We start from the raw sequence: 27,515 nt of genomic DNA, 5'->3' as shown, positions 1-27,515 counted from the left end.
TTTTTAAATAACATCTTTAATTAAAGTTTTTGCAAAGGCAAAATATTAAACTTAAAATAGGTCTTAGTACATCAAAATACTAAGTTCTCTAATCGTATTCCAAGCATGGCCTTTGAAACATAATATCCTGTATATCACAGAGGAGCAACCTTGATCTGCAATTGTACAGAATGAATTTTACAAACATAATAAATATATTTACCCCCTTACACATAACAGTATATGTACAACAGCAGTTGACAATAGTAGCTCAGAACAGCAAAAAAGGATAGTCCCCCTCTCCATAATCTACCGGTACCCTATGCACTCTGGAACATGTCTCATTGGATGACTGTACATACAGCTAACCCAAGGTAGTTCTTCCTGTTTAAAAAAGCTCCTTTTGTTTCACAACGTCTAATCCACCAAATAATAATTAAAAAACACACTGCATGAACTGCCTGAAAAAAGTAGACAACATGGAAACCAATGTACTGGTTTTTACATATTTCCCAACCAATCACAGCAATGGGAAAAACGAGACTTTAAATGCCAGACACCAATACAGAACAATATGCAAGTTTCTTCATCTTGTATAGTCACTGATCTCAAAGTCTGAGAACTCTAATCTCAGCCGGGGGGTGTGGGTGGGGTGGGATGGCACACAGTAAACTCCACAATGCTGTGTAAGGCAGCCCAGTATCAATCCAGTGTGTGTTACCGTAAAACCATTGTTCACTTCCTGGACATCTTATTGCATTCTATTAGGAAGCTTTTGCATTGGGGGAAATTTTGAGGGGCTTTATTGTTTTTAAAGGAGCTTTTACAAATTGAAGAGACTGAATCAATATGAACTTTAGTTAACAAGGTCTCTAACTCCTTCACTGAAATTAAGAAACTTTACTCTGGTAGTGTTATGTGGTGACATAATTACTGCTAACTGTCAAGTGGTGGAATTATTTTCACAGACTCAATGAAGTTTACTTTAACACTCCTAATTGTGCAGCAGAGAGATAAGAAAACATTTATAAAAAACCTGTTACGTGACACAACATGTTTTTTGCTCTCTTCTAGAAAATGTGCTTCGGAATCACATATCATTCTTGGAAATAAATTCGGACCACAATTATCACTTTAAACAGTGTTTTGGAAACTTAATGATGTTCAAATGCAACTTGTGAGTACAATGCAGGAAACAAGGAGTATGAAGCCTCAAAGAAATCTTGTCGCTATCCAGCAACTGAGGGGGAATAAAAACATATTTTATTTAAATAGTCCAATATAAAGTTCCTTATGTGACTAAATTCTCTATTATCTTCTTAAAAGAAAACATATTTCAATTTGTCTTCCACTTAGATGTTTTTAAATAATTGCACACACTAAAACCCAACAGAACTAGAGCAAAAAAGTTGCTTTTCTGATTGAAGCACTGCAGGAAATTTACTCTCTCAGGAATCAAAAAAAGTATTGTCATACTGGCAAAACAGGTATTCTGCAAACTGAAAAGGCACAAGACTCAATTTTGCCCAGTTGCTCTACAAGTTTCCACCAGCCATCATGGTTATAATTATGAAATTATCTTTCCCCATTTTTTTCTATCATAAAAAGGTGCTCCATTATCTGTGCAAATTTTAACATAAGCCCTCTTGAAACCATTAATTGTTTCCATTAATACTGAACTATTTAAATTGAAAAAAACCCAACAACAACAACAAAAAAAGCTATTTCTAAAAGGGGGAAAAATTCATTTAATAACTATGAACATGAGAATCCCTTGCCCTCTGAAAGGAATGGTCTCTTTTGAACCTAATGAAATGGTCTGTTCAGTTATATTGTTAAAACCATGATTAAAAATTCAAGTACAATAATAAAATTAAGCAAACTACATTCTTACAGCAAGCTGCTACAATAAAATGAAATTAAACATGCTTTTTGATTTAAAAAAAGGAACACTTGATGTAGCGATAAGAGCACAGATTGGTATGTGCATGGTCTGACTGGCTTTCCCAAAACTTCACAGATACTTGTATTTGAAGACAAAACTTATCTGAAAAGCATACCATACAATTAGCTTGCAAGAGACTGTGCAAGTTCAGAAAGCTTCTAACATCCTTCAGAACAGACTAAGCTTAATTACCTTTAAAGTTCAGCTACCCCTTAAAAATAAATAGAAAGGCGATGCAGTTTCTAGCATATGTATGTGGGTGAAAAATATAATTAAAACGTATGAAAACAAAGTGTTGTACAATTGATCTGGGTTCCAGTAGTACAAAAAGGAATCTATAACTAAACGGATATTTTTTCCTTTGATTGGTTTGGCTGTGCAGCATTATGGGAATTTTTCTGAAGTCCGCTACTTAAGACTTACTGGTAACAGACATGGAAAAGGTGAGAGAAGGAATTAGTTGGTATATTATTGATTTCCTTGCAGTTGTACATAGAAGTGTCAACAGTGGTAAAAAAAATAAAATATCTGCTTTGTTCAGAAGAAAGCAAACACTGATCAGTTTGAGATACCTTGAAGCCTCAAGCTAAAAATGCACTCTAAATGATGATTCTACTAATAAAGAATTAATTAGAAGAATCATCAATTAACTTGTCATAAAGCTTATGAACGTAGATGACTTTCTAACAACCACATGGCTCTAGACATAGCCTACAGGCAGTTTCAGTCTGTATCAATGAGAACACAGGTGTACAAAATCACAGCAAAAGAACCTCTTTACAATTTGTTGTGATTTTTCTATGTACTATTGAGACTACAAATGCACTTGGAGGCAAATAAATAAGAGTGAATAAAAGTTACATACTGCTAAAATATGCTTGTGACTTTGTTAAATGATTCATTCATTAAAAGTTTCATTCTCAAGCAAAAATCAGAATTCATGTCTGCTTCTCAAAGTCTTCCCTAATTTACTGAAAATTATCTTTGCTATGTTCTTTTTTCATAATCTTTCCAAGCACCCAATGAAACACAAAATGGTTTTTGAAATGGTGAGTTTCTGAAGTATAATGCCCATTCCCTCTCCTTTTTCAAAAGTAACTGCATTTGCAAAAGCAGGGTTTGCAAGAATGACCTATGCACAAAGACAAGTCGTTCACCTTCTGAGGAGAGGAAGGGAAGGAGGGGAGGAACAACTTCATTGCTTTTCACAAATTTAAAAAAAAAACAAACAAAACGAAACCAAAACAACCAAACAAACAATAATAAAAAAGGCAAGTGAAAAAGTGACTACACAAGGTTTAGTGCATCCGACCGCTTGATTTTCTGTTACCAAGACAGTCTGAAGATACTCTAACAAAATTTGTGTTCTCAAATGAAATTACATGCCATCTGGAAACTTTAGAGAGATTAACTGCGGCAGGTAACTTTTGGCGATACTTTTTAGTAAAGCAGATCCTTGATTAAGAGTTGCAGCCAGGAAGTTAGAATTTTTATACAATTTTCTATATAAAAAATCTAGTCATTCCTGTGGTCTGTTGAATTATTTGTGGATGTGTGGACTACACACATAGTAAGAAGATAAAGGAATGCATCTATTATGGCATTACCTACACTTGATTCAAAAAGTCTCCAAACCCTTCCTAAGAAAAAAAATAATTAAAAAAAAAGAATCAATGGAAAAGAAACTGTGTTGTTTCAGTTCAGTGATGCTGAACCACCACCAAACAGCAAGAATATAATTAACAAGTTAAGCAATCTTTCATCAGGGAGGACCTACAGGTGCCTAGAAATTGAAAAATGAAGCCCTAAAAAATCTATCGCATGAAATTAAAATAATTTTGAAATATAAGTGATCATTTTACCATTTTGTAACTGCTAGGAACAACAGCCTGTTTATGGGGAACTGCATTGAAAACAACAAATAGATATAATAATTAATGAGCATATCAGAATTAAAAATATTTTCCTTATACAAGTTATTTAAAATTTAACACCTTAAGTCTTACCCTTCTGTACAAAGCTTGCACGCAGTTTAAGTAACATTCTGACCATCCTCACTACCAAAAGGAAGTGTTCAAAGCAAAGATTTGTACACACAATAAGCATTTTCAGATTAATAATCTATTAAAGGGAATAGTTCCTTCAATCAGTGGAAGAAGTATTTTAAAATCTGAAGTCAAGGGGGAGGGGGACAAAGCCTTACATGCTAAATACCAGCTGTAGGTACCTGTATGTAGAATTGATAATTAAGGTATTCCTAACACACAAAACCAGCTCCCAGACAATGCTATAGCTGCTACAGTCCATGGCTTGCTCATCTGAAGTAGTGTCTTTGTTGCCACATTTTACCTTTGTTCCAATACTTTTGTTTATTTCTGATGTGCAGACACACATTTTGATTGGAGTACACATCCAAGTCTCAGCCTTTCCTGCTTTTGATTTTTTTCCTTTTACAGGGAGTTCTTTTGTTTTGTTTTGTCTTTTAAAACTTCACCATTCTGCATCCCCAATGGCTTTGGAAAATACATAATCTCTTCCATTAAGATTCATGATGCCATCTTTGAGATGAAATTTCCATTTGTTTTTACTTCTGTGAATCTAAAAACAGATGGAAAAAGTTGAACTATTACTCTGCATCAGAAATGGGTAATAATGTATAATTATAAGGGCAGGAAAAGATGGAATAACTATTACACATACATTACTAAGTTATTATAAGTATGTTGAAAATCAATTGTGCACTTAGGTATGAAAAACAAAACCTAATTATGCATATATCAGTGTTTTCTGGTTTTGTTTTTTTTATCAGTGGCAGCAACTGTCACAAAACCATGCAAGCACAGAGACACTTCAAAATCCAAAGCATAAAGCACATTTTTACAGGTTGCTGGAAAAGAAGAATAAAGATATATCCACCTCTGATGCTTTAATTTGATTATCTTTGATTACAACAGCCATGAAACTCTACTTGAAAGCTAGAAATTCTTATTTCAACCACTGTAACAAAAAGACTGATGTTTTAAAACAGCCCTGAAACGCTAAAACACTAAGTTTCATTATTTGTACCTCTTAACTAACTTCTGCATGAAAACTAGTTTAGGTTATGTATATATAGATAGCATGCCTACTTAAACATTCCACTTCTTATCTGAAGCATTTGACTCTGGATTTCTGAAAGTTAAGTTTGGGTTAAAAGGTAAGTGGACCATTTACAAGGTTTTTAGTCTGAAAATCTCTATGGTACAAAACAAGGTGAGGGTCTCTTCCCCCACGTAACAAGTGATAGGCCAAGAGAAAATGGCCTCAAGTTGCTTCAGGGGAGGTTTAGATTGGATATTAGGAAAAACTCCACAAAAACCATTGTCAAACATTGGAACATGGAACATTGCCCCAGGAAATGGTTAAGTCACCATTCCTGGAGGGATTTAAAAGACATGTAAATATGGCACTTAGGGACATGCTTCAGTGGTGGATTTGGCAGTGCTGGGTTAACAGTTGGACTTTATGACCTTAGAGGTCTTTTCCAACGTAAGCAATTCTATGATTCTATACATAGTAGTGTTATATTGTAAAATCACTCTTTAACAGCGAGTCTGTTCCATGATTTACATTCCAACTCTCATTGGAAAGAATCAATGAGAAAAGTAGTATCGTCAGTATTGGGAATGAGGCCTGAAGCTTCAGCTTTAAGCTATAGTCTTTCCAGTTAAAATATTGGCCCCTTTAAGGCTTTGTTTAAAACAAGTTTGTAAGATTAACCTGGGAGATGACTTCAACTAATTGCAACAGCCCAAGAAATACTAGGACAGAAAAAAACCAAAAAAACCCCATTCCAATGTTTACCAACCCCTCCTGCGAAGAAATTCCTCCTGATGTCCAAACTATAGGTTTAATTTAAAACTAAAGGAAGTTGAACAAAACTCAGTCTAAAGTTCAAGGAGCAAACTTTTGGGGAAAAAATAATTAAAAAAACCCAACAAAACAAAAAAACCATCACATACTGTAAGAGTAGAGCAGACAAATACTTGTCATCCACCAAAAATGTCATCAGAAAGAGCAAAAGATCATCAGTACAATTAAGTAGCAGTACAAGATACTCAAAGAACTTTAACAAAGCTGAAATGCTGTCCAAAAGAGGAAAGATTACAATAAACTTTCACAGACAAAACAAAAATGTAATTAAGCCTGTCTAGAAAAAGTTAAGAAAATTTTACAAAGGTATAAAACCAGAAAATCCTTCTGCAATTTTCATTAAGCATAAGAAGTCTCCCCATCTACTCTTAGCATTGTAGCAACAGTAAAGTAGTACCAGCACAGATATGACCATATCACTCAATTAATTATTAGTAATACTGCTTGGTCTGTTCTCACTTTAAGCTAAAAAAAGTAAAAAAAAGAAGTCAGTGGCAAAAGTCAGCAAATAAATGAACAAGGAAAGGTCTGGCTTATATATGCTATTTGCTCTACAGAATGGCATTCAACAAAAAACCCTCACCAGAAGCATTTTAGATGCCATGAGGTAAGAAGGAAGATCCTCAGATGGATAAATAACTGAATAAAAATGGGAAAACGAGGGTAAGAACATTGTTTTTACAGTGAAATGAGATCATTTCAGCAAAAGTTTGTGCTGGCTGGAGTCTGCAGTTTAAGAATTCACTAAGCATCTGGAAAATGACAAAACGTCATTGATGATACAAAAGAACAGCTACTGAAGAGCTGCAGAACAATGTTACTGTCCTTACTCGTGTAATAAAACAGTGGTGGCATTCAATGTACATGAAGGCAGTAACAAGGGAAAAAAATTATTTCAATTTACATGGACAATAAAAATGATGGGTTTGAGTTAACAATTAAGTCAGATATGAGATCCCAATGTTCTAAGACTTTTCCACGAGAATATCAGCTCTGTGTTCAGCAGGGCCAAAAGCATACAAGAATTATTGCAGAACACTGAGACACCACTTGATAAATGGAAGGTTCACCTGTGCTACTAATAGCTCTGATCGTCTCTCAACTTTATCTACCCTTACCAAATAAGATACAGAAAAATAAAACATCTGGAGAATGACAGTAAGAACAATTAAATGTTTGAACACCTGTACAAATAACAAAGCAAAGGGTAGCTCTGATTGCAAAGAGATGACTGAGGAGGGTTATGATGGTCTGCAATACCATAAACGACACCAAGAAAACAAAAAGGCAACACTGTTTAGAACTAAGGGGTATTATATGAAACTAACGGGTTTAAAAACTACGTGATTCTCCACACATCACACAATACATGTATGAAACTTCTTGTCATAAGAAAGTTTTCAAGGATTCAAACATAATCAAAATAATTTCTGACAAATAAAGGAAAGAATTCTCCGCTGGTCATTGATAAGACGCCACTATCTCTTTCTCAAGAGACAGTTTACAGAAGGACAGTAAAATGCTCTCTACATGAGCATTGCTACCTCTCTGCCCTTATCTCATAGTTCCAGAGGCATCCACTATCAGCTGATTCACGATGCTGGGCAGGAGGGATCTCTGCTCAGATCTGAGCTGATCCTGTGTAGTTTAGAAACAAACAAATCAATGATTGCTTGATAAGAGATGAAGTCCTTTCAGAACATGTGGCACTGGAGGTTAATGATGGACACTATCCCCTACTGAGTTCCCATTCTTTTAAGACGGTGAGGATTTCAGAGCAGTTCCTGTCACTCAGCTTCAGCAGCTCCCAACAAGCTTTCCTGACTGCTATTCTGAGATCCCTTACTATCCTTACAAATTGCCTCAAACCAAAGAGTTTTGGATTACAGTCTGGAGGAGACAGATGGCTGGGATGTAGATACTGATACCACTTTTCTGTGTCTTCAATTCTCAGTTGAATCTGATGGCAAGTCTAAGCAGAATTTGGGCATCACTGAAGATTTTCTAGTACAGTCATTCTTTAAAACATAGGAGTTTTTATTCAACAGGCTTACGGCTTTTTTTCTGCTTTAAAAAGGATCCTTATTTATCGTAGTCCCATTAATCTAGCATAGGAAAAGAAAGAAAATCCACACTGAATAATCTTTCCGCATATTACCTCAGCCAAAAGGTGTCTGATATCCTCTAGACACACTTTTAAAAGTTCCAGGCACAGATGAATCCTTGTATATTCCAGGGAAAACATGCAAGAATTTACTAATTCCAGAGGAGGCAAGATAGTTCAGCAGAATTCAAAGCAAAACAAGCACAAACATTCCGTATTGCCATTTTGTATAGCACAATGCATAACACAGAAAGAACATTCTCCTCTGGTAACTACTCTATCATCCAGAAGAGGCATTTTTGGTGATCAAGGAACAGTTTTCCAGAAGTCTAAATCCTAATGCTACTTTTTCTATTCGTAGCCACAATAAATGTACAAAGTTATAACAGTTCATCTCTCCTGAGCCCAGAGGCCTTTCCTTTTCATTAAAGGGCACAAAAAGACATGATGAAGAAAAATAAAATGCAGCCAAATTTTTCCAAGCTTTACTCATTACCAAGTTTAGTAAAAACATGCCACATAAACTTGTTTTAAAAACAGTCATTCTTTCCAATCATACTATAATCTTTACAGATCTACCTGTACTTAACAGTCACAAAGATACTACTTAAAAAATTATTACTTGATAGGAAGAACAGAGAAAGTAGAACTCTTGGATTCTGTTTTGTAAAGATTACCTTATCATACTGGCACACAACAACATTTTCTGTATCGAACAGTTCTTGTCCATCCTCATCACTCACATCATCTTCACTGTTCAGAGGCTCCTGAAACAAACACATGCAAAAAGTTAGGATGTTTAGCAAGATTAGAGCTCCTACTTTGATTACAGAGCTATTAGATGATTACTTACATGAGGCTACAGTCATGTCTATGAACTACAGGACCTAATATGCATCTGAGGTTGGGAATATTAGGCTTTCCAGTAGAGTGCTGAGGTACATACATTTCCTTCCTAACCTTATTCCTAAAAAGGTTACCAGTTTTAGACTGAGACTCCAGTGTCCAGGCCAGATTCTGAGCACTGCAGCCTTCTGTCACAATAATTCTTGCTCCTGATGTTTGCAAAATTTCTTCACAAAAGTATGCAGATTTTTATTTTCCTAAAGCATCTAAGCAGTGGAAAGGTGATTTTAGTCACATCACTCCCTAGATGCCCTTAAAAATAAAAACTCCATGGCTTATTCACATTTGTGTACCACAAATGAAATTGATGTACCACAAATGAAAACAGACTTCAACATACACAGGAAATTTTTACAAGGGGGGGGAATGCTTTAATATGATCTTGCATAGACACACGGAAAAATAACTTCTCCACACCTTCTAGAATGTATTTTCATGTCCTTAAAAAATTAATTTTATTTTTTTCTTTCTGCTAACACACTGTTCCAGCAGAAATTTAGCAAGATTTTTTCATCCCATGTCAATAACAAACACTTCAAAAGCTAAAACAACCTCTACTAAATGCAGAGCAATAAGTCTGCTGTACAATCCTCATCTTCCCCACCTACTCCCAAGTACATAAGCTAAACAGAGGAGATGCTAGTGAGAGAAAGTGTACTAGAGGTCCTAATTCCTTTCAAAGTAATGCTATGCTTAACTGACTTCAAAACCTTTAAGTAACTAGTCCACACAAAGTAGCTGCTGATGAGCAAAGGAAGCAAAAATAAGAGATCTCTGGCACGTTGATAATGAAATCTTGGCATATAAAAAAAATTTCCTCAAGAATGCTAGCATTAAGTGTTAAAGAACACCTATTATTTAAGCATGATGACCTCTAAGGCAACTTTTAAAACATTCAAACTGACATCAATGCTGATCAATATAACGGAAAAGCAATGTGAACCCAACAGTGTTAACACGCCACTGTAAATATACTACAGAAAACCTGATTTAACTCCTCGATAAATTTACAAGTTTGACCTGAGTATCCTGCATGGGTTACTGTGAAATACTGCTCATATTGGCATTTTAAATGGAATCTAAAAATCATTGGAAAAGTTGTAGAAAACTCTGGAAGAAATCTGACAGTTCAAAATGCATTTTAGAGACAGATTTAGGGAGTGCCAAGCTTCCTGTCAGAGATTAAATATCAGTACTTTTAACTTACTAGTACCTACCTGCCCCCTACCCCTTTTTTTAAGATTTCTTATTCTTGTGGAGCTTTTTGGTGCAACACACTTTTTAAGAACCACTGGCTTAAGTCCATAACCAAACAAATTCGAAGTCTAAATTAAGCATATATTAAGAATGCAACAATTCATTCCTTTTCCTATCTACCGATTTTATTAAATCAAGGTCAGATGTGTTTCTAGTAGGTGCTTTATAATCAAATTTGAGTTGTCAAGCTTCTTCTAGTGTAACAGAATGCAATGGAATAGCCAGTGAGATGCAGGTCAGACCGTATTTGTTGGTCCCCTCAGTGAACTAAATACACGCTCTCTTTTTTGTCAATCTTCTTAACACCTTGCTTTTTTATGCACTCAGTCTCAAGTGGAGTTGACTATTTGTTTGCTTATGCAGGTTTCATACTTCCATGACTGACCTCTCCATGAAATGAAAAAATATTACTGATAAAGTTTTTAAAATGGCATCCATGACGGCTCACAGTCCCCCCTGCCTTCCTCAGCTGCATTTCAAGGTGCTTTACTAATACACACCACTTCCACAACTTCAACATAGGAAATAATGAACCTTAAGTACAAGGATAAAAGTTATACTCTCAAAAGTATTGAAATATAGTATTATTTGAAACATTTTTCTTTAAAATGTTGACAAAAAAATTTAAATGAAACAACTGTGCTCCAGTCTTCTGAAATAACAGTTTACCTCTTCAACTTGGCCATCTTCGCCTCCATCTTTTTCTTTGTCTTCCTCTTCATCATCATCATAGTCTTCTTCCTCATCTTCTTCTTCTTCAGATGATGTGTCCCCTGCTCCATCAACTTGGAGAACAAGTGGTGCTTGTGGTTGTGCCTGTTGTTGCTGTGGTTGCTGCTGACCAGCTGCAGGTATCTGTGCTTGAGCTGGTGTAGGAGCAGCCACTGTTGTAGGTATGACTTGTGTTTTATTTCCTGTAAACAGGATCTGCTGAGGCTGAATAATCACTCCTGTCTGCTGGGAAATCCCTCCAGGGAGAGGAGCCAAAACCTGATGGAATATCATTGCAAGTACTGTGGCTGCTAACATGACAGACGACCACATCACTTACTCAAACAATCAAGGCATATCAATTTGACTTGCACTAATTAGAAAAAAGTTACAAATATTCCACCTATATCAGATACATAGTTTAAATTATAATCACATACCTTTCTTCACTAGTAGGTGTTCATTTCCTACATTTTGCATTGATAAATTTGAGAAAACCTACTGTCTATCCATTGTAAAACACTAGCACTACTACCACAGATTTCCAAGCACAGCAGAGGAATGTCTTTATTCAGGTGAAAGATAATTTTAAAAAACATTCTTTATAAAAAAAAATATAACTTTAAATTCCCTACAAGTTGTTATTCATGCTGAAACTGCAGAACTGTGACACTAAGCTAAATTCAATACTTTTACAGTCTGGACACACAGTTGTCCTTGTAATTGAACAAAAATCCTTGTAAAACACACTGTATTCACTACTAAAATAACCAAGGGGCATGAAGGTGTGAATTTAGGTATTTTCTTCTGTGTGCTATGGGACTTGAAATAATTTTAACCAATAATCAAATTTTATCATATAGTATGTAGACTAGGATTATGCACACAATATAATTATTGTCATCAGAAGATGCCCAAGAGAAATTTTAAACTGCAGCCAGTCAGTATATGGCAAGAATAAAAGTGACACTGAAAACAACATTTCAAAATGAGTCAGTTAAAAACAAACAACCAAACACAAAGAAACTCCACACCACACTTTTATTTTTTTTTAGATATACCATTTCTGACTGTGTTCTATTTCAATTTGCTCATAAAAATGCAAGCCTTTTTAATAATTACTATGGTTTTTTTCTTTCAACTGTACCTATTCAAAAATTTTCCTTTACCTGCTGAATAACAGGTGCTTGTACTCCCCCAGGCTGCATTTGTGGTATGACCTGCTGCTGTAGAACAACTGGCTGCTGTGGCTGAATTATATACTGAGCTCCATTTGCAGTTCTAACTACTTGGAGGATCTGACCTGTAGTAAAATATCAAATTAATCAAATGTACAAGTTCACTTTTTAAATGATCTTCGTCTAGAAGCTTGTTTCCTGGAAGAATACCAATGACAATTAAAAGAGAGAAACATTAAAATGCTTCGCTTTCATCAGTGAAAAGATACTATGCTATAGTAACTGTGCCGGAAACAAAGAATAGGGTTGTTTACCATCTAAATATGATCATGAGGTATGCAATCCAAAAATGCATATACTTTTGCAAGTCACAGCCTAATCCTTTAACATAGCATTTTTAAAGCTCCCACCTGTATACATACCTCATGTTTCAAAAGACAGATTTTACAGCTAGAAAGACAAATCAAACAAAAATAGGAATACACAGGTATTCACAATGCAAAAATTCTATCCACTGCTAACACCAAGATATTTCCAGGGTCCTGTAAGATGATGTCCTTTCCTCAGAATTTTTTCCTTCCAATTACATTTCAAAAAATTACTCTGTGTATAACTTTCTTTGCAGTATTAATGTGCAGTTGTTTTTTGGGAAAAAAAAAAATCTATCCTTACACTTCTTGTCCACTTCTCCTTTCTGCTCCCATAATACCTGTACTTGATTTCCTTTCATTATCCTTTAGCTTTATTACCCTTCATCACTTCACAAAATACGTCCAAGACATACACACCTTTGAGAATAGCCTGCAATTCTGAAAAGCAAGAGCTAAGATACATTCCAACATTAGTTTTTCACATTTCTAATGAGAAAGGTGGAATAAGAAAGGAAATTAAATTACATAGTCTTGAACATTATACATTTCCCTCAGAGACAGATTTCCTGTTCTCCCTCCAGAGTAAAATGTCAAGCCCCATTTACTAAAATAGTTAAGTATATCTGAAAGATGGGACTACCACTACTATAAGGGTGGATTCCTCGATTCTGCTTTTTAACAGTAAATAACAGAAAGTAAATCCCAGATTTTCCCCCTCCCAAGCACTCTCTAAACTATTGTTTGTTCTCAATCTTACCTGAATTTGTAAGTATCTGCTGAACTGGAGTAACACCAGCAGGGAGAGCCAACGTAGCTGCAGTAGCTGCAGCACTCTGAAATACCAGAAAAGCTTTTTAACCACAAACATTATTGCCAATGTTTCATCTCACAAGGTACTGCCTGTACCTTTTTATTGCTGTTTACAATCTTTGCCTGCCAGTTTCTGGCATACATTATACTAATTATAAAAATTATTTTCCTTCTTTGTTAATAGGAGGAAGGTTGAAAAAAAAAAAAATCACTAAGTATCACACCCTAACCCTAACTCCATGTGGTTTCTTTCTTGTTTTATCTGTGAGCTCAGCAGATTTTTTTTTCTTCTCCTCTGCCTTCTCTGCTAATCTACTAATACAGTACAACACTGCATGGCTCATGTGGCAATTTTAGTTACACTTTTTCAGCGCAGCCAAGGGTATGGGCCTAAAAATCTGAAGAAACGTAAGATACTGAAGCAATGATTACGTTCGCCTGTCACATTTTCACAGGGAGTAGTAATCAGGTTTGCACTTTTCTTCATTCTGTAAGTGATTTGCACTTCAAGTCCACATAACGCAGCTCCTTTGAGTGAATACACGCATACTGTGTATTGACTGTTCACAGAATGACTAATTTTTCTCTCAAGACAGCTGATTCAAAGAGAAAGTGAAAGACTTTCAATGGGTAATGATTTGAACCTGCAAGGATACTGAATTCCAACACAATTATGGGAGCTCCAAACACAACAATCTGCTTTAAGTCCTTAACTCGCAGAGGGCAATGGACTTCTCCAGAGGCCTCTCCATTTCAAGGGTCTAACTTCAGCTGCCTGTGGAAAAGCCTCCCTTTATAAGAGAACCATGGCTGATTACTCTTTGCTACTGAAAGGATTTAAACTTTATTACTAGGCAGAGTGCATACTTCCTGTTTATAAGAAACAGGATCTTCCCATACTGGCCGGTCAATATAGTAGTTACAACTGCCAAAATTAGAGATTACCAAGCAAAACTGAAGTGTGCTTCTATGCATCCTCCATCCCAGACAAAGACAGATAAATAAACTCTCATTATTCTCTGCCTTCCAAGATATTCACAGTCTGTCAGATCCACTCTTTTATATCAACTTAAGTGTTTCTAATAAACACAAATAATATTTCCAAATTTATTGTGACCATTTGCTGAACAGGAGTCCCCTGTGGTCTACAATTCATCCACATTTTGACAGCAGTAGAGTTTAAAAAGCTTGGCATACTTATTTTTGCAATACCCCTCAACAAGATCGAATTGAGACAGGAAAAAAAGTATTTTACTGTTGGACTTAAAAAGTTACAAATCCCATTGTAATGGTTGTAAAACAGAAAAGAAAAACATGAATGTTTATGTGCTCTCAGCCTCTGGGTACATCAGGCTATTCAAGTAACAAAGTTCAGGTTCTTTTCTGTAGCAAGATCAGCAGATAACAAAGAAGTGAATGCTAAGCAAGCCGTTGCACTTGAAAACGTATTGCATCATGAACTTTTGTTTCATGGGCTTCCAGTACAGAACTGGTAAGAATGGAATGAATTCTAGTCTTAACACACATATTTAACTTATATTAGCTGTTCTTCTTATGGCTTTGCAAACAATTTATTTTTCTTTTAATTAAGCCAGGGAATTTAAAGCAAGACAAGATAATTAAAATTAACCTCTAGAGATATAAACTGCAAGAAAAGGGTAAATGACCAGACTCAGCTTTATATACTGTCACAAAATTGGTGAATCAAATTAATGTGACCAGCAAAGATCTATGTGAAATGCTAAATCATATCTCACTTGAGATAAACTTAAGTTTCAGAGTAGTCAATGGTTTTTCCTGCATCTAGCACATACGGTATGCTTGCATCAGTTAGTGGTGGTGTGTTGTTATAAGAGCATATCATCACGTATACCAACAGTACTCCAATTTCTGATTTAAAAAAAGAAGTTTTGGTTAAAGCACAGGATCAAGGTAAGTCCTAGATTTGTTATCAGAACTGACATCATGGACTACTACTGATCCCAGACTGTAAGTGCAGCCACAAAACTCAAAGATGGCAGACAGCTTTGGCAGTGTGTCTTAAATTACTTTTAAGCATCTGATGACCAATACCAGATACATGTTTATTATTTACTCAAAAAAACTTACAAAATGACAGTGTATGCCTGTATAAACTTCTGCTTTTCTTACCATGCCTGATGCATTCATGTGTGGTATCAGCTTGGAATCTGGCACAATAACCTGCTGCTGAGGTGCTGGAAACAAAAAACAATGTTTAATGAAAAATACAGTGTATGCCCAAAATAACATCCAAGCCAGAGTAACTTAGAAAGAACATCACCCAAACATCCATCACAAAAACAACTATTAAGCAATCTCTGATCTTATTTTTACTCTCGAGACAATATACAACAGCAGGTCTGAGAAGTGATATGACTACTTTGCCTTTACAGATCTTATTTCAAGGGCTTCAGTTACCTACTCTGAATCTAAGTAAAGTAAGATTTAAAATGTATTCCTGAACTTAAAGGTATTAGTGAAATGTTGATAAACTTGATGATGTCCAATATCACAGTTCTTCAAAAACATCAACTGCAAATAGTTAACTCTTAAAACAGACTTAAGCGAGGACTGTTGTAAGATGAAGAGTAACAGGATGCTGCAGCTAGCTTGAGTTACAAGCAGTTAGCATAGCTGTTAGCTCATGATTTTCACTGTCTTCGTGTAGCAGAAGTAGATGAAATGCAATCAACTACCTGTCCCACACAACAAAGCAGTTTTGGTGTGCTAAGGGAAACAGACAGCTAAACTATATAAACAATCTGTTGATCATCCAGAAAAACAAGTGCCTAAGCCTATGGTACAAGCAGGCTGCCGCTGCTATTAGCTGTGACAGTAAAGTAAAAAACAGCACAGTAATTTGACAAGCTATTCTCCATCCAAAACCCTAACAAAGGACACTTAAGAATACTAGGGGTAACAGAGTTTCTGGAAAAGATTCTGGGGTGGAAAGCCCTGCAACCCTGCACCAAGATCTGAGGGCATCTTTCCAAGTTTCAGGGAACCCAAGAAGGGCAAAAGAGCTTAATGAAATCTCATGAATCTGTGCCAGGACCACACAAAGGACAGCAGGAATAACCATATTGATCATTCTGATCTCTCCCTGTGACTGCATCGGGTCATGAGAGGAACTACCATTTCCACCATGGAACAGGGAAGTCAAGTAATTCATAAAACTGCATGTCTGTGATTAAAGTGCTCTGATATCCTAATTTCATTTAGCCTCCACACTGTCACTTCTTCATAAGCCACAACGTTTGGCAACAATAAATTGGCTTTAAGCGTGTTACTATAGGTAGCATCTTACTGTACCCTAAGAAAAAGCCCAAGAGCACAGGGGACTCCTGGTCAGTGGAGGGAACCTAGGTTGGCAAAGTCGCAGCCCCTCCGCGAAGGGGCCACCAGAGGGAGCGGTGAGCAGCTGCCTCAGGCTCTGCCACTGTCCTCTCTCGGCAGAGACTCCCGGAGCCCTTGGAACCGCAGGTATTTATTTAGGGGCCTTAATCTCAAAATTAATTTTATCCCAACATTAAAAACTGATTCATGTGTAGCCAAAACACAAAGTACTATAAGAACAAAAAACAAGATATCAACCCCTTTTCCCCAAAAAAAACAAAGAAGTGCCCAAAACCAACCACAAAAAAAAACCCCACACCACGGTAAAAAAATGCCACAAAAACCAGTTCTAGTCACATTAGTTGTATTCTGTGTTGAATATATGGTGGTTGGGTTTTGGCTGGTTTTTGGAGGGGCAGGGTGGGAAATCAACTCCTATCTCTCTTTTGTGCTATGACAACATAGGTTCTCTGATCCATGAAATCTGATAAAAAGACTGAAGTCTGACTACCACAGATAAATATTTTATGTCATAAACTTAATGCACTGAAAAACTCAATCAAGCCTTTCATAGGCGGCAGATTTGCTTACTCAGCACATATACAGTTAAATCCAGTAATATTTCCTATATTTCAAATAAAATTATAATTGCTGAAAAAAATTTCCTTAAGTTATTAATGAGGAATACACAGGCCAGTAATTACAAGGAACAATATTTATTTTTATGGCTACCTAAAATACACCTTGAACACCCACATCTACACAATGTGCAAACTTCTAAGACCACAAAAATACCTATATATATTTTTATATATATATACTCAGACTATTATACAAGCATTTTTCATGTCCTAGTATTGAGTTATGCTTGACAATGGTTTTTTTGAAATAATTTGCTCCTAATGACTTTTTTACCTCATGACTAAACTGCCAACTGCACAAGTATATTGGCTTGAACTTAGAGCTGATAATGGAATTTTCAGTCATGTGTTCTCAAAATATGTTATGTTGTAGGAGACCAAGAAAATTCAGCTTTTCCAAAATCTTCTAAAGAATATTACTTAAAACAAAATACCAAAATACTTTTTACCAAGACAGCTCTCTTGACCCATTAAATAGAGGCAAATAGAAAGACTAAAAGGTTTCCATCCTGTCCTAGATTTAGAATATGTTAAGGAGTTGGACTAACTTCAGAGTCTTTTGCCAGAGAGTTTAGAGATTAAGTCTGACCTTGCTGAGATGCTGGAATAAGGACCTGTTGTGGCTGAGATTGTTGCTGCACAGTTTGCTGTGGCTGAGGTTGTGTGTGATGGTGGTGGTGATGATGCTGCTGTTGCTGCTGCTGCTGTTGCTGCTGTTGCACCTGCAATAAAAGCTGCTGCTCTTCTGAATGGAAGCCATCTACAGCCTTGGACTGCATCAGCTTGTTCTCCCACAGCTAGTTTGGAAAAGGAAAGAGAACTATCTGTGTACAATTTTTACTCAATGGGATTTGTAACAACATAATGACAGTAATTCAAAATTGATTTTGTTTTCACTGTTTATTTTGTGCAGCCTACTTAGTTCAAAAAGCCTTTAGGCAAATATAGACTGGAGAGGTAACTCCACAGAGGTAATGTTTTAAGAAAAGGAGTTAAATATCTCCTGTCAGTCCAAGCTCAAGCTTTTATATTCTTTATTTTTTCCACGTGTGGAAGATTCATAACAACTCTAATAGAAGTACGAATAGAGATAAACTAGTAACTTTAAATAAGCCTTCAAGTTTTCCACTTCCCTACATTCTTTCTTACCTCTATAATCACAAAAATAATTCCTTTATTACAGCTTTCCTCAAAACATTTCTTCTTGGAACTCCTCAATAAAAGCTGCTTATAAACTACTGCCTTGTAACACATTTCAGCAGAAACTACCAGCATACCTAAGATACTGCCTCTCTACAAGCATTTACACAGTTTCTACCACAGTATCAAATTCAGCTTCTCCAGCCCTACAGTTCTTTATGTCAGCTGATGTGTCTCCAAAGGACAGTCACAGATGCAAAAAAGCAGTTCTTGCAAAAAGACAGTGATGCAAGTATTTCTAATACATCAGAGTCAAAAAGACTACAGGCACCTAGGACTCATGACTTAAGTCTGCTTAGGGCTCCCTTCCCCTTCAATACTTCATTTTCCTTCTTGTCTCTTTCCTCAGTCTTTTCTGACATCATTTGCTGAACACAGCTGTGTCACAAAAACCAAAGTGCTTTTTGTATAGCGCTCACTGCACTTCCACCAAGACAGGTCATGGTCTCATGGGAAAGAAGTCTGTACCTGTTTCTGTCTAGTCAAATTCAAAATTTGTTTCCTTTTCTATCCATTTTTTAATACTTCAAGAATACTGTGAGTGTGGGACACTACACTCTCTGAAGAAGCTGAGACAAACAGGACCTACTTTCCCAGTTTCCTTTTGCTTTATTTCTTTTGGTTGGTTGGTTTTGTTTTGGCTTTCCCCCTGTCTTTTCTCTTCCCCTTCAAATGGCTTCTTTCACTCAAAGAATTTGAAGAAAGCCACAGAAGACCCATTAGCTCAGGTTTAACATCCTGCCTTTATTTTGGACTCTTGAAAACAGCTCAACCTCACTCTGTGTAAAAATTCTGAATGCAAGAGCTTGACAAAAGTGTGATGAATACAATGTGATTTATTATGTACCACCTGCCAAAAGACAAGATTTCTGCAAACCACAAACCATACATGCAAAAATCTGACAACGCATCCAACAATGCAACTCTTCTTCAGAAAGACAAAAACATCAAGCAGAGCAGACCTTTTTTTTTTCCCTGCCGAGAAACATTAAGAGCTGTCTGTCTCTAAAATAAACATCTTCCCCTTTTTTAAAGATACAATGTTTTGGGGACCAAACTAACACTGAATTCAGATGCCTGCTGTTGCCAGATTAGGGAAAGTAAACAAGGTGAGCAAACCTCTCCATAAGGCAGTGTAATTCAAATGATAAGGGACTACAGATATGCAGATTAATACAATGCTTAACTAACTAAAAACTAGTATTTCTACTGTGTACAACAGTAACCAGATTTGGAAACTAACTGCTGTATTAGTCTATTAAAAAGAACTTTAAAGTTGCAACTTACAGTTTTGAGTTCCATAAGAACCTGTTCATCCACTCCTTCATCCAGAAAAACTTCTCTGACATCATTGATGACATCTTCAATAACAGACCTGTACAATTTAGGCTTAAAAAAACCCAATAACTAGTCAGCACTGTTTTGAAAGAAATTTATGACTTTAAAATAAGATTTCCTCACATAAAAAAAATTCTGAAAACTGCATTACAGAATACACTGCATCTCTCCAAGTGACTAAAATATCCAGAGGTATAAATAAGCAAGAACAGCTCAAACAAGGTGAAAATGGAAGGGACTACTCATGACCTCTTGTGATATAACTACAGCACAAGTGTTATCAAGCCATGAGGAACATAATTCAAAACAGAGAAGATTGTTTTCCATTCAGTCAATTTGTTTTCTGCTTGCAAATGTAGATACTGAATATGCAAAAATACTTGCATGTGTGCAAAACACATCAAAGAACATTAAGAGTTCAAAAACAATATATATTAAGACAAATACAGACAAAAAACTTGTTAGCGCTTGCTAGTTTAACAGGTACCAAATATGGCTCAGAATGATCTTGAGCTGAAAACCACTGAAGGCCCAAAAAACTGGAAGCATTCACGTGCATATTCTGTTCTTCCTTACACATCTGTTTACAAAAACTCTTGCAGACAGGATATTAGGCTAGACAGATTTCTGTTTTCAATCAGTAGTTATGCTTTTATATTACAAGGTTTTCGTGGGAAAGCACTACAAATACGTTATTATTCTATTACACTGATTTCATGCCTAAACTATCAAAGATAAAGTGAATTATCAGTTCACTGTAAGTTGCCAAAAGGAGTTCTGGTGCCTCCATTCCTGGATATACTCAAAAGCCACCTGGACATTGTTCTGGGTAACTGGCTCTAGGAGGCCCTGCTTGTGCAGGGAGGTTGCAAGAAGGCCTCCAAAGGTCCCTTCCAACTTCAGCCATTTTGTTTGTTTTAAAATGAAGGTACCATTTAAAATAAAGAATGTAAACACTTATCAATTAAAGCTCAAAATTTAATTCATAGGACCATACAAAAATTATATTGTGCATGTGCTGTACCTCTTAAACAGTACAGCTAGATGTCTCTTCCTATGTAAGAACCTCAACGGGATTTTGGCTGGGTTTAAATATCTGTGCTACATAATTGCAAGGCAGCACTATGAGCTCTAAATTAGGGTTGATCAATCTGTAGCCTGTGAACCATATATATGTCACTGATAAAGGCTGCTTCTTGGGCTGGGCATGCACCAATTTTAAAATGATCTGAAAATAGCTACAACTTTCTCCTCATCCCTCACCTCCTCAACCCCATTCCCTAACTTCCTTAATGATGCTTCCTTAAATCCCTAATGATGCCACACACATCAGATACGTTGTATACATGCAAAACAATCATCCTGTACTGGTGCAGTGGGTTTGGCACCCCAAGAAAGCTGTGCCTCCAATGCACACATGGGAAATATGCATCAAGCAGTTAGTGTAGAGGCGCTGGAACTACACAAATTTACTGCATGCACTTGAAACATTTATTTTATGCATGTATAGTTGCTTAATGCATTCCAGAAGTGTTGAATTTGTTGCAGACATGCCCAAGATTAGACTGCACACATTACGGAGATGCTATGCCTAAGTTACACAATAATGCAAGGAGAATAGCAGCACATGATTTACTAGTCCACAAAAAAGCTGAATGGCCAATAAGCACAAAAAAGAAGTTGAATATCTTTGCTTTAAAATGTGTGAAAGAAACCAAAAACAAAATCAAAAAACTTTAAAGAAATGCATTGACATTACAAGGGGATAAAAAAATATATTTGAAATCTGGAACTAAGCAGTGTGATGGCTGCTTAGTGCATTATGTCCTTACTGTTTAAAACAAACTTTTCATAGGGGCACGCTCAAGTGATTTTTCTTACCAACCATCACCCCCTCCCCCACAAAAAACACCACAGAAAAAGAAAAAACTCAAAAAACTCAACATACCACTCTATGCTACTGATCACTTTGAAGCTTTAAAACATGCTGCTGCAAATCAAGTAACTGAAATGCTAGAATTCATCCTTCTGTTACTTGTCACTCAAAAAAAAAATAAATTCAGGCTTCAAATAACAGTGTAAGTTTGCCATCCTTTACAATTACTTTTGTATATTTACAGCACCTATGTCCAAAACTTAATTGCTCCAAAAGAGACAAAACATGCCATACTGTATGCTTACTTATCCAGGCTTCAAATACTGCATTAAATGTGCTTATAGACATTGAAACAGACTTCCAAAGCCAGACTACTCTTGAGTGCTAATATTTTAAATCTGTGTAGTGAGTAACTTAGAAATACCAAGCACCATTAACAGGATTATTTTTCCACTTAGATTTAATTCATAACAGATGCAAAAAGACGTTCTACTTAATAACATTAAGTCCTATTATTTCTATAATTAAACAAATTGCATAAAGCTTATGCGATTCAACTAGCACAGAAATACTACTTAACCTATTCCATATATTGCTCCTTATTATATTAAAAGCATCTGTTTCTTAATGCCAAAACCACACTCTGCAAATAAACATGCTTAACCTCGGGCACATGAGTTACTTTACTTAAGTCAAGAGAAATACCTGTATGCCTGAAATCACAATAAAAATTCCTGCAGGATGCAGACCACATTTTATCCTTTAATCTTTCTCTCTTTAAATCACCTATTAGGTCCACTTTTCTAACAAAACAGATTTTATGCAAACAGGCCCTAATAATTACCACCAGTAGATACCTCCTATTCTCCACAGTCAGGCATTTTTGTAAGGTTTATTCACAAAGCCTCCTGAGTCTGTAAAGCCTCATAAGAAAGATATCAACATTCAGATACAACAAATTGACTCTACAGCCCAACAGTCTGCTTGGGAATTTCTTTTATTCCCTGTGTAATAAGAGAAAAAACAAATTCAAGCAGATAGGGGTTTCTAGTGTTCGGTGTTAGCTTAGCAAGACAGCAGAGAGGCAGGTTAAGAGCACAAGTGTTCACTCTGCCATTGTTGACACAGCATCCTTCTCCACTACTTCCAGCACCAAAGCAAGCAGGTAAACAAAACACGACAGTCCTGCAGGGGTGCAGTGAGTCAAGAGCCCTGCATGTTAACAAGCCCACAAGCAGTTTGTACAGGCATGAACTTCTCTGCATTAGCCACACAGTGCACTGGATCTAAACGTGGTTCAGAATTTTCAGATGCTGCTCTGATCACATGATACACTCATGGCTACATGATTAGAAGGAAAGGAAGGGAGAAGAAAGTATCTGCACACTTATAATGAAACAGTGTCTGATTTTATCTTTACACATTCACATAATACCCAGAAAAATCCTGTCTGGTTGAAAACATTCTCTTTTGTACACTCCAACTGAGCATCCAACCCAGGTGGATGCAACATCTTCCACAGTGGGAGCAGTAATGCCTTAAAGAGCCATTCACAGTGGAATTTTGAAGAGTATCACAGAACGCTCTTTTCCTACCTCAACAGGCATACCCAGTAAAATTACAAAACAGCCTTAAGCTCCAGTCTTTAAAAGGAAGCACACTGTATTGTTTTAGATATACACTAAGTGTTGGCTTCAAGAATTATTTATATGATGCTCAAGCTGTTTATATAAGCCATCTAAGACTCTGGAGTTGGATGACAAAATTATTTTCATACACTGCTTACTCAAAAAATAAACATGGCAATACAATTCCTGAATAAGTCTAAAGATGGGATAGCAGGTGAGTTTTCCAATAAATTTCCGCATTCAGTCAGAGAAAGCAATGAGAACAAATGGAGACTTTAAAGATTGCTATTAAATTAATCATGTTTTCATCTGGTTTATATTAAAGTGCCTCCCTCGTAAAGAGTACATTGCTGTAAACTTCAAGCTCTTTTAAGAGCAAAATACTCAAATCACTCTTCAATAAACACTATTCCAAACACTTACTACAGATAAAAGACAACAATTAAAATTCCTGATTTATTAGATACAACCACAAACACATAGAAGAGATTTGAAATCTAGTATTTCCCCCTCTGGGAACATAAGGAAATGATTATATTTCACTTTCCTTATGCATCTTGTAAAGAAAACTCTGAGTATGGTGAGACTGCTACACATGCACACACACTCCAAACTGAGGAGCAAGCTATTTTAAGAAACACCACATGCCTTCGGGGGCTTACACTTCCTACATTCCTTCCATTTCAAGGGTACAAAAACTGCAATTCTTTGTAATTATTATCACAACACTTGGGATTTCAGCAGTTTGGGTTTCCAATCACCAACATGTTATGGAGAGATATGCCACAGCATGCTTTGTGCATTTGACAGCAGTTTGCTCCTGGTTGCTTCTGAAACACTGCTAATCCTCCTACCGGCCATGTAGTTACTGCTGTAAGCTGGCCATATGCAGCTAGAAGAGCACACTGTAAAGGTAACTTGTCACAATTACATCAAAGATGTGCACAGAAAGAAGTAACGTATATATCCACAATGCAAGCACTACAATCTGAGCTTTTTTTACGTTGTCGTGGACTTTTGCAAAAAAATTTCTTTTGTCACCTGCAAAATCTGATACTGCATATAACTGTTTACATTTATACTTGTCCTTTATTAGGGAGAACAGATTTCTAGCAATTCAAATTTGACTGGATGCTTACGCAATGCTACTGACATATTAGGCTCCAAGTCCAGCTCCTAAAGCCACCTGACTGCAGCATTTCAAAATGTTCCCACTCATCTTTGGCAACCCTTGGGTAAGCAGTGTGATCTTTGCTATTGATCGAGACCTGAATTTGACAAAGTTGACCAAGCACCATTGCAAGGTTTTAGTACTTAACCAAAAATTAGCCTAAAGCATACCTAATTGAAGCAGGCTCATTTTAAGCTTGGCTTTTGCTAATCCAAACACAATGTTCAAACACTGACACCTTTCAAGAGAACTTTACAGAACTTAGGACGGTACAGAAATACAGCCAAGAGAAAGCAAGTCTTGGTAAATTGTTGAGTCAAAGATATTTACAAGTACTCTGGAGATTATGCAACATATATATTTTTTGCTATTGAGTACTAACTTGATCAAGAAAGAGAAGCAAACCCTCTCATTTACTACACAAAAATAGATCCCTTTCTTGCAATAAAAAAAAGAAGCCAGAAGCTTATAAACAGAAGGACAAATAACAGATTCAGATCACACACATTCAGTATGCATCTTACACATCATCTGTGTAACAGCTGACTACTTTCCTAAAATTTTCTGATACAAAAGCTGACAAAATATCAAAGCAAAGATGTTTCTTTGCAGTTGCATGACCCTAACTCACAGGCAAGTCTGTAAAATTTCATATTTGGAAAAGAAAATTAGGATGCTTTGCATTTTCTTTTGTGTAATATTCTGCAGTATACCAAATATTGTAATGAAACAAAGTGTTAGTGAAAATTCTAAAACCTCTACTCTGCCTGGACTGTAATAAAATATTAGTACATCTTAGTCACCAGAAACGCACATAAATCATTGAGTAACAGGAGCCCATGATCCATACACAAAACTAATATTAACATCACTTTTAGGATGACAGCTGTAGTCAGACCTTGGCAAAGTGCCATAAAGTAAGTACTACATCTCTCCTTGATATACTGGGTAAGAACCGCTTAAACACTACTTTCCCCATGCAGCAGAAAAGCTACTTCGAAGACCTTACAGGAGCACAGGAACGTGTGCAAGCTGCGTGCTACTGACAAAAAAAATAATCACAAAAAAAAAATCAAAAAACCCACTAAAACTCAAAAACGAACAAAGAAGAAAATGAAAAAAAAAAAAAAAAAAAAAAAAAAAAAAAAAAAAAAAAAAAAAAAAAAAAAAAAAAAAAAAAAAAGAAAAAGGTAAACATATTCAAATGCAGGAGGGGATGAAAACTGTCTTTGTACAATGCGTAAAAGCAAAGGAAAGCCCATTTACATCGGCTGGGATACACCCCCGCCCGCGCCGGAGCCGACAGAAAGCACCACCGCCCCGCAGGCCGGTAACGACGGGCTCGAGCGGCGCGGAGGGAAAAGAAAGCGGTGGAAAAGGCCGTTTGGGATCCGAGGGACAAGCCGCCCGTCTCACAGCCTCCGCCGCGGACGCATGCACCTCCCAGCCCGCGCTCCGCGGCTCGCTCCCTATTTAAAGGCTGATGTGGTGTTTAAATGGAGAGGCGGTGACGTGGGGCTGGAAAGCACCTTCCCATCCTAGCAGAGTCTATATTAGAGAGCGGCAATAGCTCTATATAAACAGGGCAGCCACAGGGAGGAGGAACACAAGGAGCAGGGAGGCAGAAAGGCAGGGGGAAGCCATGATGGATCTGAGAGCCACAAACAAGGGGGCCGAGCCCGCCGCCGGGACGCCGGGTTTGTCTCCTCCAGCGCTTCGGGGCGGGGGTCGCGGCCGGGGGCGCGCCGGGGAGCGGAGCGGCGGCCGGGGGGGCTCGGTGGCAGCGCAGGGCTGTGGGACTGCTTGTTGCAAAACCTCTGTGAGTACAAGTGCAGCAGCGAGCCACCCGCCAAGGTGCAGAAAGCACGAGAAGGGAACGGGGGGGGACAGGTCTGGGGCTTTTTTTTTTTTTTTCTCTCTTTTTAAAATAAATACTGCCTCGCTCGCCAAAGGGGAGTTGAGGGCTTTTCGCCCGGCTTAGCCGATCCGGCCGGGCTGGGATAAGTGCTTTTCAACCATCGTCTCCTTCGTACAAAGCAACATAAAATGGCTCCAGCGGAGCCCGGGCGGGCTTCCCCGCCACCGACACCACAAAACCGAAACCTGGCTCGGGCGCCCCTTCCCCTCGCCTTGGGGCGGGCGGCAGCGCCCGCGCTCCTCCGGCTCTCGTCCCTTCGCCGGGCGGCTCCCGCCGGCGGCGCCCCCCGCCCGCCGGCCCTTCCCTTCCTTCCCTTCCCCTGCCCGCCAGACCCCCGGCCTCCCCGCGGGGCCGTCCCCGGGCCTCCGCCCCGCGCCCCCGCTCCCACCGCCCCGCTCCCGCCGCCGCTCTCTGCCCGCCGCCGGGCGCCACAAGTTGGCTCCGCCGCGGGGGCGAGGCTGCCCCGCGCCCCCCGCCACCCCTGCCCGCCGGGGGCCGGGACCGCCCGAGGCGGGCGGCGGGAGGGGAAGGGAGCGCAGGGGAGGGGGGCGGCGGGCCCCGCAGGCCCCCTCCGCCCGCGCTGCCCCCGGGGCCCCCCTCGCCCCCCGACCCGGTCCTTACCACGGGGTTTGTGTTAGTCGAGCTCGCCATGTCCCGAGCCCCCCGGGACGCCCCCAACCGCGGGGGGGGAGTCGCCCCTAAAACAATAAACCTGCCCGGCTGCGTCCCCCCAACGCCCGCGCGTCCCGCCCCGGCTGAGGGGCGGCCCCGCGGCCTGTGCCGGGCTCGCTCGCGGCCCCGGGGCTGCAGCCGCCGCGCTGCCGCCTCGCCCCTTTATATAGCGCGAGCCGAGCGCTGCGCGAACGGCCGGCGAGCGGGGGAGCGCGCGGGGGGGGGGGGGAAGGCGCGAGGCACCGCGAGAGCTGCCGCGAGACCGCGCCGGGCCCGGCGGCGTCACGTGGGGCGCCCGCCCCCGCCGCCATGACACCTACCGAGGCGGAAGTGCCCGCACAGGGCTCGCGTCGGCCGGGCCCTACCGAGGCGGAAGTGTCTCCCCGGAGCACCGCCCCCCGTGACGTAACGGGGTGCGCGGCGGGGGCGCTGGGGGCAGGGCGGTCCCGGGGTCGCCGCGGGACAGAAACGCGGAGTCGCGTGGGTTGGAAAAGACCTGAGACTGTCGAGTCCAACCTACGATCGAACACCCTGTCATCTA

The 27,515-nt window shown here is 38.6% G+C and overlaps 1 protein-coding gene across 1 annotated transcript; it reads right to left on the bottom strand.

The window, feature by feature from the left end:
• GTF2A1 (general transcription factor IIA subunit 1) lies at positions 1-27,241 on the bottom strand. Its single transcript, XM_017813824.1, has 9 exons — positions 26,924-27,241; positions 19,659-19,760; positions 17,761-17,968; positions 15,325-15,389; positions 13,121-13,196; positions 11,984-12,117; positions 10,773-11,093; positions 8,618-8,707; positions 1-4,522 (listed from the first exon to the last, which is right to left on the bottom strand). Exons 1-9 carry the CDS (start codon positions 26,951-26,953, stop codon positions 4,415-4,417), a joined length of 1,134 nt encoding a protein of 377 aa, XP_017669313.1. The 5' UTR covers positions 26,954-27,241; the 3' UTR covers positions 1-4,414.
• Between the last annotated feature and the right edge of the window lie 274 nt (positions 27,242-27,515).

Source organism: Lepidothrix coronata, unplaced genomic scaffold (genome assembly GCF_001604755.1).
Source record: "Lepidothrix coronata isolate B3197 unplaced genomic scaffold, Lepidothrix_coronata-1.0 Scaffold43, whole genome shotgun sequence".
Lineage (NCBI taxonomy): Eukaryota > Metazoa > Chordata > Aves > Passeriformes > Pipridae > Lepidothrix > Lepidothrix coronata.
This window is presented reverse-complemented; position numbering and strand designations above follow the sequence as displayed.

Bases quoted from the DNA above. Each gene is read 5' to 3' on its own strand.
- GTF2A1 (XM_017813824.1), bottom strand. From the start codon at position 26,953: ATGGCGAGCTCGACTAACACAAACCCCGTG. The intron at 13,197-15,324 runs GTAAGAAAAGCA...CTGGTATTTCAG, and splicing joins ACATGAATGCATCAGGCATG to AGTGCTGCAGCTACTGCAGC. The intron at 12,118-13,120 runs GTAAGATTGAGA...ATTTTACTACAG, and splicing joins GCAGATACTTACAAATTCAG to GTCAGATCCTCCAAGTAGTT.